Raw genomic sequence first — 14,700 nt, 5'->3', positions numbered from 1 at the left:
TAAAAAGAAAAGTTTTAACATCAGGGCAAAATTATTAGATAGTGGAATCATAGGGGATATGTTGTTGTCCCATGTTTAATAGTAAAGGAAGCTGGGTCATTGATTATTTCCAATCAGCATTAGACAGATTTTGATCGATTTAAGAAGTCAAATGTTATGAGGGACTAGCAAGAAAGTGGAGTTAGGGATACAATCAAATAAGCCGTGATCTTATTGAATGGGTGAGCAGGCTTGAGAAACTAATGCCTACTCTTCTTATTTATAATGTTCTCCCTCATCCAGTTTTTAAAATCAAGACCCTAACATTTTCATGGCTCACGACCGGAATCTAACTCCTTGGAAGAAATAATTATAAGTAAATAATAGTTAAAATAGGTAAATGAATTTGCTTGTCAATGCAATAGTAAAATAGCAACAGTTTTCATTTCAGATAACTCTTTGATTAAAGGCAGGTTGTCATAGTCCTACTGGACCATAGGGTGCTCGCTCATTAGAGAAAGATGGCTGGTGGCAGTTTGACCTGAGGGTCACCACACCTCTGGTGAGATGAGAGGCTGCAAAGGAGAGTCTGTCATGGCAATGTCAGCCAGTGTGGGAATTGAACCCTTGTTATTGGCTTCACTCACCAGCTGTCCAGACAACTCAGTTAACCAACCCCCTAAACCTTTGGTAATCAATGTAACAAAACACATAGCTACTGATCCAAAAGTTAGGGACTGTTGAGGGCCTCAGGATTCTGTTTGAACGATGCATGCTTCTTTTAAGAAAAATATATCATTATATTCCAAACAGAGTTAACATGTTGCAACTGGGATTGAAGAAGCCTCTTAAGAGTGGTTTGATTGTTATGTTTTCCAGCTGCAATCTGGAAAATCTTACCTAATTGCACTGATGTAATGTGTTTAATATGTTTAACAAATGTACTCAGGAAATACTTGGCAAATCTTAATCCATTGATGAGATATAATAAAGTTACAGATGTCCCTGGAATAAATTGTATAGTTCTGCATGAAACAACTAGCTGGAGAAAATCTAGAGAGAAAATCAGTGTTTCCATTTTATCATTTCAGGTTGATCGGCCTTCTAATATTCAAATGTTAAATCATTGTTATAATAAAGTAACATTTCATTGACTGAGTATCAAATGTTGGTCAAGCAAATATTTCAAGATTGAAATACAGTATATAGTACATTCCTGTCATCTTAACTAATTTTTAAGGTGGGTAGACAAATTAAAAAAAATACAATTAAGCATGAAAACCAATGAAATTTATATTAAGCTCATGGGAAAAAGGAAAGTAATGAATAATTAACTTGTACAGAGGAACACAAGGTCCCAGTTTACAACACAATGACACTTTTTCTTCACTGCAGGAAGATTCTTGGACTCTTATTATCAGCAGAAGTAGGTGGATAATTTCAGGAAAAAGTCTTAGTTTTCATCTATCAATGTCCCATGCTGTCTTTTCAGGGTTTTGTTTTTAAAGCTTTATCTAGTCAATGGAACAGGTCTGTTACTTCACTACGTAGCAGTAACCTGGCAGAGTTGATCATCACCAGTCCATTGATTGCAATGGAATGTAAACTGGGTAGGTTCCAAATTGACTGGTCTCTTTGCTCTGTTCTACTACGGCAGCAAGTGACGTTTTCCATTTCTTACACCAGCTTTCTTGTGCCCTCCCAATATGAATGCCAAATGTGTTGTCATTAAGGAAAGCTCTAGGCTATGGAAACTCTGCCATGTCCCCATAGGAACTGGTTGAACAATGGCCAAGTACAAATCGCATGGAATTGTTAGATGCAACAGCAGAGGAACCTTTCATTCCTTTGGATGAGATTTAAACGTAAACATCAGCATTGAAATGCCAGTTTCTACTTCACTACACATTCAGGCCCCCAGTGGATATAATTCTGGCCTTAGGCTACTTTCCAAGAGACAATGTTCTTTAATTGCTGATGGTATCTGGTAAATACTTTTTGAAAACTGCAAATAATTAAGAATTTTGCACTACTCTATTTGAAGCATTTTATGAAAAATTGAACAGATCTTACAAGGTGTTTGTGATTTTTTAGAATGACAAATGAAACATAGAAATAAACAAACGACTCACTCATTGCACTGAGATAAATAAATATCTTTGTATCGTACACGAACTCCAGAGACAAAATTCAATATGTGCCTTTAAAATAGCTGTGTTCTTTTACAAAATTATTAGAAATGGATTAGGTGATCATTATAAGTATCGAAAAGCTACAATGCATGGTGCATTGTATAAATCAGTGCAGTAGATAAATTAATTGAATTTTCCAATGACAATTTGAAATTATTCATATTTGATTGCAAGATAAAATATTAAGCTGTAAATAAATATATTTCATTAAATCATAGAATAGACACAGCACAGAAAGGCAATTTGAATCCTCAAATCCATGCCTGCTCTCTGTAAGAACAATTCACTTACTCCCATTCCCATGCTGCTTCCCTACAGCCCTGCATTTTTTCACATTGTATAATGATTCAATTCTCATTCAGACAAGAGTGTAACATTTGAAATTCTCCAATATTCTGGCACACTCCCATACCTAAGATGAATTGGAAGATTGTAGCTCATATAATTTACATTCTTACTTCCCTTGGCATCCTTTGATGCACCAACATTATCAATCTTCAGTGCATACAGATATCAAATGCCTTTGGCAACTTTTGTTTATTCACTTATGGGACATAGGCATCACTGGCTAGCCTGCTTGTCCCTAGTTGCTGATGGGAAGATAGTGGTGAGATGACTTCCTAAACTACTGCAGACTACATGCTGTAGGTAGACTCACTATGCCCTGAGGGATAGAATTTAATACATCCAATATCTCAATTGCCTTATATGGTCTTTCACTTTGGAAATAGAAATACATAGATGTTGTCTGTGTTTTAGACAGTTTGACCAGTTTATGTTTTAAAGCTGACCCTCTTTTACAAAGATAGGTCTCACAGGTCAGCCTGGATCTCCTTGGGTTGCTGAATGGTTTGCTGCTATAAGTCTTCTCTGTGAATCTTGGCCAGATCTTCACTACATCCTCACCAAGGGGGTGACATCTATGTATGTGATCTCATCCGCCCTTACACTGGGCCTTCCAGGATCTTCTGGCCTTTAGCTAATGAGGTCAAGAGCTGGGTTCAAATCATCCAAAGGGATTACAGCAAAACCCTTCACTGTTGCCATGCAGGGAGGTGTGACACGCGTATACTCAGGCAGGCACCATGCTAGAATATCTGATTGACACTTCTCCAATACACAACCCTTGGAATGGTTGTAACTGGTTCCCTTTAAACTTTCTCCTTGGTCTTCACTGTTCGTCTTAACCCATAACTGCAGGCTGCTGTTTAATTTAGTTTGGCTGATTTTCTGTTGATTTCTCCGGCTGTGGGACAAATGAGAACGTTCTGTTTTCAGCCCATTGTCACTTGACGACAAGGGTTAAGTATCAATAAAAAATTTTAAAGTGAGGATAATGTTTATTTTGGTAGATAGAGCTAGTCTAGATAGACCTAAATTCAGCAATTGATTGGCAGGGATACTCATTTTTCACTTCATAATTTGTGCTTCAGCTACTCAGGTTTTAGGGAACATCATAATGTTATGAGGGGATTTCAGAAATTTTGCCCAAGAGTTTGGCTACTTGCCAGTGGTAAATTTTCAAGGATAATATTAGCATGAAATATCTTGGGACAATTTGCTACATTAAAGGTGCTATATAAGTGCACCTTATTGTTGTTAACAAGTGCAGACATCTGTTATTAGATATAGCCGGTTTGAAGGAAATATACCTTGATATTTCAGCCTGTGTAATGAACATTCACTGTACTTCAGTTGTTTTCACAGGTTTTTCAAGGTATGGTTTCCACACAGTGTTTGTTTACCTGTTAGAATTCTGCCTGAGTTGGAGGGTGAAAAGTAAAGATGATTGATTACTTGGTGACAGAAAGACTTGGCTGACTACAGGCAAAATAATTATGCCAAAATCAGTTAATGGGAGGTTCCATGTAAAATCATCTGGTGTTTATGAGAGAGGTCAGAAAATGTTAGAAACAAAACTGAAATTGCTAGAAAGGCTCAGCAGATCTGGCAGCATCTGTGGAAAGAAATCAGAGTTAATGTTTTGGGTCTCAGAACTTATGTTAGCTAGAAAAAGGTATTTACGCAGAAGGTAGGGTGGTGGGCTGGGCAAGGGGTTAAGGAATAAACAATAGTTGGAGACAGAGTCCAAGGAGTGAGAGAAACAATTGGACAATAAAAGTGTGGATAACGATCATCCTAGCAGAATGAGTTGCTCCAAATGGGGACTATTAGTGCTAACAATGGGTTGTGAGTAATAGCAGACCATGTGACAACAAGGCGTGTGTGTGTGTGTGTGTAGATTGGAGTAAGGACACGGTAGAAGGTGCTTCAAGCTCTAAAATTGTTGAGCTTGATATTGAGTCCAGAAGGCTATAGAGTTCCCAAGCAGAAAGTGAGGGGCTGTTCTTCCAGCTTGTTCTGAGCTTCACTAGAGCACTGCAGCGAGCCTCAGGCAGAGATGTTGGGCAGGGAACAAGATGAAGTGACAGGCAACTGGAAGCTCAGGGTCTTTTTTTGTGGACAGAATGTAGGTTTTCTGCCACGTGGTCACCCAGTCTACAGTCTGTTTCCCCAATGTAAAGGAATGCTGATAGGTTTAAGGTGAGGACGGGTACTGTGGCTGGATTGAATATGGAATCATAGCTGTGGAATGGGGAGCAGGAAGGTTCATTTGGTAATCTGGCTAGTGGGATGGAGCAGATTGGTTGCAGAAAGAATAGATACGAGAAGGCTGATTACAAAGCTGGCATCAAAAGTTTGTTTACACCAGTTGTCAGGTGAAAATGATCTGTGTTGAACCACGACCGATGATTTGGCACAGTCAGGACAAAGTGGCAAAGAGCCAAATTGATTTATTTTATTAATAGGGGACAATCAGTTAGAAGCAAAGTACATTTGAAATCCTGAAATTAGAAGTATTCTGATAATATCAGTAAAATGGGTAATCCACAGGTTCCACAAGCACTCCCTCATTAACATTACAGAGCTGGAAAATGGATATGGAGATGTAAACTATGCTCTTCAGCCACTGAGTCATTAGCGATGTGATCTGAAGATTGGGAAAGATATCAAGTGTGTTGTTTATATTTCTTACAACTGAAATATGGACAGCGTATTAATCAACGATTCAGACTTGGCACTGTGCTCCTATAAATGACAAGCCTAATTATTTTTTGCATATAGAAATACTGAAGATGCTTTCAGAAGTTATGATGTCCGGGTGGCTTACTTTAAGCTAATATTTTACTTTGTGTGTGCAAGTACGTCCAAGTAATTTGGGAAAGGTAAACAGTGGGTTGTGGAAAATGTTGAAGGCTGGTATGTTTGTATAGTACATCTGCTTTATAAATTACAGATGTAACCAATTATCCAAAATTGAAGACTGCAATTTAGAGGTTTGTGTAATTGTTGTATTTTTGTGCAGCAATCCATCTCTCATCTGTATTCCATATTAATTTGTTCCCATGCACTTCTTTTGTACACTGAATCTACAGCAATAACTTCATGGTCTGTAGGATTACAGCTAGGAAATGGTTGATCACATTACGGGACTTTGATTACATAAAAATGCAGTTACTGACTCTCAAATTATTGAACATTTTTCCTACTTCAAAATGAACTACAACGTAACTGAACTTATGAAAAAATTCTGCATCTACAAAGCATTTTTTGTGAAATATTCATGTTATCACATGTTAAACAAGTAAAATATGGGTGGCACAGTGGCTAATGTTAACACTGCTACCTCACACGACCAGGGACCATGGTTCGATTCCAGCTTTGGGTGCCTGTCTGTGTGGAGATGGTACATTCTCCCTGTGTCTGTATGGGCTTCCTCCCACAGTCCAAAAACTTGCAGATTAGGTGGATTTTCCATGCTAAATTGTCCCATGGTATCCAAAGATGTGCAGATTAGGTGAGTTAGCCATGGTAAATACAGGGTTACTGGGATGGGTGAGGGACTGGGTCTGGGTGGGATGCTGTTTGTAGGCTCAGTGCAGACTAAATGGGCTGAATGGCCTCTTTCTGCACAGTAGAGATTCCATGCTTAATTGCTATATTTAAAATGTGATCTTCCTCTTGAGTTTGTATGAGGAAGCTGAGGTTTTCTAAAGTACCTTCTTCCAATGTTAGGAAATGGTGACATATTATAAAGTTTGAAGCTCTCTGTGACAACAACTCAAGTACATGCAATGTCTAGAATTTAGTGAAATCCCTCAAGTTGGCACGTAAAGGGAATAGAATATGAAACACGGACATGAATACTATTTTGGAAAAGAGCTGAGGAAGTGACAGAAGGTGCTTGATGCAAGTTTGCAATGGTGCCCTTAGCTGGACATTACAACACCAAAATACCTAACTCCAGCCCTCTTGACACTTCCCATCCTTGACTCCAAAAAAAGACCGCTCCCACTTTGTCAATTTTTCTCCGTAGTTATTTAATGGTTCTTGGGGCATTTTGTTTAGAATCAAGCCTTCTGTCCTCATCTGAAAGAGAAGCTGGTCAATAAAGTGGCCAGCAGCACACTGGTCCCAACTGTGTCACCAGGAGCAGTGGCCATTACAACAGTAACATTCTGACCCCACTTTCTAGTCGGTAATTTACACAATTTCATATGAAAACCTTGCATGTATGAATTTTGTAAGTAAAACGAATCCTTTAGTTTGTGATTGCCTGGTTTTATGACTAATCAGAGAATTCTACAACTCTAAAGAAGTTATATGTACTTTTAATCAACTATTTTGAGATGTTATTGAACATCTCGGGAGCAGGTAAAACTTAAACTCAGGCCCCCTAAGCCAAAAGTAGGGATACTACCAATACACAGTGCCCTAAACTGTAGAATCCATCAGAACAACAAACACTCCTTTCCAGCGTTAACAGTAAATTAAATAACAGAAGATGGTAACAAACCACTGCAGAAGTTATATCATGATCTGTTTGTGTGACGATGGGTCAGATCATATTGAAAAACAATAGTACCACTTTATTATTGTTACACAATCCAGCTAACAAGTTAAGAAAGGTGTTAGGAACTACAAATTTTCAGAACTTGGCAGTCAATTTATGCCCTTCCAAACTGTTTACTTCTCAGAAGCAATATGCTTCCCTTAGCTCCTCTGTTATTTTTAAAACCTTACTAAAATTGTGCATTATTAATTGATATTAAGTACTGCACAATGTCAAGCCTGGTAAGTAAAAGTCTAAGCACTTTTTAAACAACATTGTAATTGCTAAGAAAATGCCAATATGTTCTCTAAATCAGAAAGAGAACAACTTAAACTGTGCAGCCTAAATGCTTAATAAAATAAATTATTGGAAGAGACCTATATGTGTAAAATCTTAACTTCCTTTCCTTATCTAACTTAACGTTGCTTTTTTCCTTTTTCTCTTAGTCTAACACTTCTTTGGCTCTTTTGATTTCTCCTGCTGTACATGCTTTGAACCTAATTCACACTTCTTCTCCTTCGTTCCTCTTTCGTTCTCAGTCATCACATCTTTTACGTTGCGGAGACGTACTTTAAGTTACAATCATTCTTTGAGCTGATTGGTACAGAAAAGCTTTGTTACTGGAACATGCCATGAAAGCCTCATTTCAATAAGATACTGCCAATACTTTGGAAAGGAGGTAATTGTGTTGAAGATTCAGCATTTTAGCAGTGGCTGTTGTGACATTATAACCTCTTTTAGTGTCAAATCTATACACAAAGGGACAGAAGCATTCGACCAGAATTTTCTGTTGGCCTCTTAAAAAACAAAATCTCTCTAAGGAAACAAACAATTTATATTTGACTGAACGAAATAACTTTGATCATTAGTTATGAAGAGGTGGCAGGATGCACTTTAAAATCTGGCTGAACTGAGTTTCTACCTATAAATGTGTCATTTAAACCATGATTAATAAGACTAAGAAATTACAGCAGTTAGGTGATGTTTATTCAGATGTAGCCTGTGGTTTCACCCTTGAACCCACATAGGATGATATTGTTCACTCTCACAACACATTTGGCATAGTTAAAGGAAAACAAGATCAAATTTGAAAACTTGATTTTTGAACATCTTCTAACTTTGATAATTACTCAACACAGGATTAGGCTTACAGGAAACATATTGCTGATTTCTGTTGAAGCTGTCAATTAAATATGGTGTTTGCCTGAATATCGTCACTGGGAGTCAATGGGAGGATATTAAAAAGACACCGCCAACTTTGGGCAGATGTCCGTGTCAATGTTCTGGTGTTGAGAGAGATTCAGAACCAATTAGCTCTCAAGTGTGTGTAAATATTTTGGGCAGTTCTAAATGCCCACTCCCTTGACCTCAGCAAGGCAGGCAGGGAAGTAGAGCTAAAATCATGCTCAAAGTTTGATACTTATTTTCTTGTCATTTACCTCTTTCCCATTAGCATTGATTCATTGGCATTGATTGATATATCTTACCTCAAAGAGATAGCCATAGTACAGTGCATGTGAACCTGCACAGCAGATGTTGGCCCAACGTGTAACATTTCAACTGCTGTCAATCCAATTCTCCCATAATATCCACCAGTATGCATTTTCAGCATGATTCATTGTGACCAAGAATCGGAGAATCCCTACTATGTGGAAGCAGGCCATTCTGTCCATCAAGTCCATACTAACTCTCAGCTGAGCATACCACCCAGACCTACCCTCCTACCCTGTCCCTGTAACTCTGCATCTCCTGTGGCCAATCCACCTAACCTGCACATCTTCGAATTATGGGAGGAAATTAGAGCACTCGGAGCAGACTCAAACGGATATATGGAGGATGTGCAAACTCCACATGGTCACTTGAGATTGAAATCGAACCTGGGTCCCTGGTACTGTGAGGCAGCAGTGCTGACACATGAGCCACTGATTAGAGCAGCCCTAATCAACACCCACCTCACTCAGCAATACTGAGGTCAATTGTGAAACTATAGATGCTGCTCTGATTTCATGCAATTAAAACACAGGGAACAGAGGTTGGCTGCATGAACCAATTCCATACAGTGCTGCAATTAGGCCAGCTCAGCTATTGATTAAAGCTGTACAAAATGTGAACATTCTTATGCTGTGGTGTCATGCATGGGCATAAGAAAGTGCAGGACCGTTTCATGCTGATCTTATTGCATTTATTATTACAGAGAGATGAGACTCATCAATCTGAGCTGAATTCTAACTATGCTCCCAGGGAGACAGTATTAAAAATCACACAAAATCAGGTTTTAGTCCAACAGGTTTATTTGGAAGCTCTAGCTTTCAAAGCACTGCTTCTTCATCAGGTGGTTGTGGAGCAGTGCTTCAAAAGCTAGTGCCTCCAAATACATCTGTTGGACTATATCCTGGTGTTGTGAGATTTTTAACATTGTCCACCCCAGTCCGACACTGGCACCTCCAACCCATGGAGACAAGCATTTTATCTCCTTGAATCATCTAGTTCTCTATTTAGCTTAAGTGCTTCAGTTGCACATTGCTGCTAAATTCCAAATGTCCTCTGCCTAACAGTTGATATGTCAGGCAAGTGCCTTTTCAATGTCAATAAAATGAAAAATGATTAATCAATTGTGCTTTTATAAATATACAAAATAAAACTATTGCATTTTAGAATAAAGGGGTCCTGTATCATATTTCTCTGTTACAAAGCTACAACATTGAATGCATCGCAAAGACTATATCTTAAACAGAACGCAGTAATCTCTGAACATTCTGCATGATCCCATATTTGTACAGAACTCACTGTACGAATAAATTAATGCAGGTTCAAATACCTGTAAAATCTGACTTTCTGATAGGCTCTCAGATGGGTGACAACACATATTTCCTAAATATTTAACATAGTATAAAGTTTCAACTAGAAAATAGGTATGAAAATTTCAGACACAAGTCACTGATGTGATTAGATATACTGGCAAAGGAAGCAATGTTGTGCAGTTTATAATAGAATCTCTTGACACTGGCTGACTGTTATGTTAGGGTTCAAGCCATTGTTCATCAGTTGAGGAAGGGCCAACCAGTGATGAATATAATATTGAAGCAACATCATTAATCTGGCAAACATTGGAATGATATTCTTCTTCAAACTGTGTGTAAAACTGGAAGATGGTATAGCACCGGACAAGTCATGAAACAAATTTTCACCACCAACAGTCAGCATCTGCTACACTGATCATGAATCTTCTGACCATTAACAGGAGTTCAAAGTTGCATTTACTTAAAGTATTTGTAAATAGTTTCCAGGGGTTTGTGAAGGCTTCATTTAATTGTAAAGACATAGCCATTCAGCACAAAGAGAAGTAATCTGGCCCAATGTTCCTGCCTTGGCTCTGTCAAAGAGCTCTCTAATTAGGCCCACTCTCTATTCTTTTCTGGTCACCCTGTAAATGTTTCCTTTTCAGAATTGCTATTGAATCTGATTTCAGGCAGTGCATTCTAGATCATAACCATTCATTGTGTAAAATAAATTCTTGTCATCTCCCCTCTGATTCCCTCACCATTATCACAAAATGTTGTTACCTTTACACTACTTGAATGTAGTTTCCTGTAAAGCTGAGCCTTTTTGGAAATTGTACTGCATTTGGATTTGAGCCATGACTACTTGGAGAAAAAGTATCAAGAAGTTGCCATGAGCAGCATAGCAACACCACTACTCATCAGGAGCTGAATCAAAAATTATATGGATTTTATTTGGCAACTTAAAGAACTGACAATCACAAGCTGTGGTTTGAGAATAATAGTCCATTGGTTTACTCCTTGAGCTCCTCAAAGAAATGAAGAATATAATTCAATACAGATCAATCAAACCATTGAACACTACATCCACCTTGTGGACATACATCTGGGTGGCATGGTAGCTCAGTGATTAGCACTGATGCCACACAGTGCCAGGGACTCGGGTTCGATTCCAGACTCAGGCTATGTAGACTTTGCACATTCTCCCTGTGTCTGTGTGGGTTTCCTCCAGGTGCTCCAGTTTCCTCCCGTAGTCCAAAGATGTGCAGGTCAGGTGGATTGGCCATACTAAATTGCCCATGGTGTTTAGGAGTGTGTGTCTTAGTAAGGGGTAAATATAGGGTCGAGGAATGGGTCTGGGTGGGTTACTCTTTGGAGGGTCGGTGTGGACTTGTTGGGCTGAAGGGCCTGTTTCCACACTGTAGGGATTTGATTTTCTATATTCCATTTCTTCCCTGAGGAAACTTTAGGGCTTGGTGGTTATAAGAGTATGTAATCTTACAGCTGGAGCATCAATACAATTGGCTAGACTGTATTTCAGAATATTGTTGGCAACATGCAGTTCAATTCAATTCCAACTGAGATATACTTGGATCCTGCCTCTTCACTGTTTCCAGTGAATCATGACATAATCAGATAATTGAGATACTATGAAGATGACTTTTATATCCAGAACAGGGTGCTTTACAATGATTGGGTTGTCAAACATTTGAAACCCTAAATTTACTCTGTTCCAACTTCTGCTCAGAAGAATCTCTTGACACTGGCTGCCTGTTATGTTAGGGCTCAAACCATTGTTCATCAGTTGAGGAAGGGCCAACCAGTGATGGTGATGAACTGTCTGATTGAGGTTCCTTAGGTTTTGAGTAGATCAAAGATTTCATGGCCGTGGACGTTCATGACCAAATAAACTTTCAGAGCCGATTTTTGAATCAAATACTTTTTATGAATGACCTGCCTGCTTATTTCACTAATGAAATCTGGAAGATTGTGTGGTGGGCTAGTTACCTATTATTGGAATGCTTCCCATTCAGTTCCAAATATGCAAAGAAGTTGGTACAGTACTGTGGTTCCTGCTGTAGAGACAGCTGAATGTCTCTCAGTGGTTTGTTTGGCATGATCTGCTAATTTATCATGTTAAATCAACTGAGATTTAGCTCTGCCAATGATTCCCCAGGACTCTCAACAACTGGAATATGACACTGCGGGGAGAGATTGTACATTTATATTGGGAAAGCAGAAACTCTGCTTGTTTGGATTTCTCAATTGGAAGGTTTAGAGAGTCCAATACCTCATCACAAGCCTAAGTGACTAACAAAAAATAATTAGCTAAGACTCAGGCAATAATAAATTCAAACTATGCTTATATATTAGTGCTTGCAAATTATTTTGGCCCGAGGGAAGCCAAGTGTGAAAGCAAAAATCACCTTGCACCGCCTCCAGACCAAATTCTCCCATGTCTCAATATCATAATTTCAAGTTTAAAGCCCCATTAAAATATGCCTAAGTTTGGCTGTTCTTGTTGAGGGTGGAGCTGAGGGCGTAAGAGAATTTTGTTTTATTTCCACTCAGTTGAAAACAGCAATTCTTAATTATTCACACATGAGAACTGAAGTATAGATTCCACGGACAGTTTCCTACGTATCACACTTGCAATTGTTCATTCATTAATTTGTCCATTCATTCAGTAATCTTCCTCAGTATTTGCTATTTATCCACATCCACCATCTCCTCTATCGCAACACATTCTTTTTACCATACATAATCTTTTTTTAGATTTTCGCAGTTATCTAAATCTTGCAATTTGTTTACTTGTCTTTTGTACGCATTCTTGCATACTGTCAAGGCTTTGTGATCAATGATATAGTTGAGTGTAACAATTTAACTTATTAATATCTTCAGAAATAATTTTTATCACTTTGTCACAATACCTGCTAGAAAAGTATTACAGTTGAAGTGGCCAGTGTTGTTTTGGTTTCTTGAAATAGTTTTAAAAGGATAGAGCAATTGACAGAAATATGGGAATATATAAACGTTTCACATAATTTCAACATGAAGTTTGTATTAATTATCATCAATATTCTAGATTACTATGTTTAAAAGGTGTACAAATTTTAGGGCAGAAATCTTATCAGTAACTGCTTAAAGTTTGCTGTAAAAGTGGCAATTTCAATACATTAATTCTCTTAATGATCAAATTTATTTTAATTTAGTTATGAATACAATAGACTTTCTTGTAAGAAAGATTTCTTATAGATTTTCAAAAATCTAGCATTTGCCTTTCTCCCCTTTCTAAAATAAATTTTTATATTTAGAAGAAAGGAAATACTTGAGAAATATATTTTTAAAAAGTATAATCCATATCATATTTGAGAATGAATACCACATATTTCCTCAGGAGCAACTGAATAACAATTATTTCCATACTTTTACTTACCAATCAAATATAACACACACAACATTAGGGAGAACTGCTGTCCTTTTGAAATGTTAATCAAATTCCACGTGATAGACATTTTAGTTTAAAAGCTAAATTCTTGTTGTAGATTCTTGTGGATTCCACTGTAAATTCAATGCTCAGTATTACACAGTCTGCTTTGGTGTGGTCTCTTTGAGAATGGGTATTATATACTGAATTATTGACTGACCCCTCCCATTCTCTCCACCTCCTTTTAATGACAAATGCATTCAGGAACTGGGATACATAAAGGGGGCCTCCAAATCTGCTGTGCCGTAAGTAAGGGGAAATATTTGTAACTGCTAAGTGGAAAGCTGCAAAAGCAGAAGGAAACAATAGAAAAATAAAGAAACATTAGGTTTTGAAGCCTTTTTCTGTGTCATACATCCCTTCCTGAAGCACATTTTCCTTTGGATTCTGGTTCATTTCCTTCAAGTGTGCTTCAATTAAATGTGTGCCTGTTAACCCTTACTCTGCTAAGTTAGTTATAACCTTGAACTCTTGAAACAGCTATGAACAGTGTCTTCATATATTTGGATTTTAGCTATCAAGTTCAACGTCATGACTTGAACTTTTATGAATTTCTGAATTTGAAAAAAACTTTTACAAAGGATTTTTCATGATGTATTAGTAATAACATTAGCAAATGATGATACTAAGCTGGGTGGCAGGGTGAAATGTGAGGAGGATGTTAGGAGATTACAGGGTGACCCGGACAGGTTAGGTGAGTGGTCAGATACATGGCAGATGCAGTTTAATGTGGATAAATGTATGGTTATCCACTTTGGTGGCAAGAACAGGAAGGCAGATTACTACCTAAATGGAATCAATTTAGGTAAAGGGGCAATACAAAGAGATCTTGGCGTTCTTGTACAACAGTCAATGAAGGTAAGCATGCAGGTACAGTAGGTAGTGAAGAAGGTAAAAACAATGACTGCAGATGCTGGAAACCAGATTCTGGATTAGTGGTACTGGAAGATCACAGCAGTTCAGGCAGCATCCAAGTAGCTTCGAAATCGACGTTTCGGGCAAAAGCCCTTCATCAGGAATAAAGGCAGTGAGCCTAAAGCGTGGAGAGATAAGCTAGAGGAGGGTGGGAGTGGGGAGAAAGTAGCATAGAGTCACGACATGGTTGAAGAGCTTCAGGGCAGAGGAAATGACCTGGGAGTTGCAGTGGGAGAGGGACTCCCTGAGATTCTTGTAGAGAGAGGAGGAAAACTTCTTCAAGGCAGGCATCCTTGCAAGACAATTCGCAGTAGGGTTAAAATCAACTCAGTAAAAACAATGACTGCAGATGCTGGAAACCAGATTCTGGATTAGTGGTGCTGGAAGAGCACAGCAGTTCAGGCAGCATCCAAGTAGCTTCGAAATCGACGTTTTGGGCAAAAGCCCTTCATC

General features: G+C 38.2%; 1 protein-coding gene across 2 annotated transcripts in view; it reads right to left on the bottom strand.

Annotated features, from left to right (window-relative positions):
- Positions 1-13,452, bottom strand: part of cd34 (CD34 molecule) — a 42,405-nt gene extending 28,953 nt beyond the window's left edge. For both annotated transcript variants that reach the window (XM_072563602.1, XM_072563603.1), the window contains exon 1: positions 13,282-13,452. In XM_072563602.1, coding sequence (XP_072419703.1) covers positions 13,282-13,360 — 79 coding nt within the window. In that variant the 5' untranslated portion in view covers positions 13,361-13,452. The remainder of the gene's footprint in view (positions 1-13,281) is intronic.
- Between the last annotated feature and the right edge of the window lie 1,248 nt (positions 13,453-14,700).

Source organism: Chiloscyllium punctatum, chromosome 45 (assembly GCF_047496795.1).
Source record: "Chiloscyllium punctatum isolate Juve2018m chromosome 45, sChiPun1.3, whole genome shotgun sequence".
Classification (NCBI taxonomy): Eukaryota; Metazoa; Chordata; class Chondrichthyes; order Orectolobiformes; family Hemiscylliidae; genus Chiloscyllium; species Chiloscyllium punctatum.
This window is presented reverse-complemented; position numbering and strand designations above follow the sequence as displayed.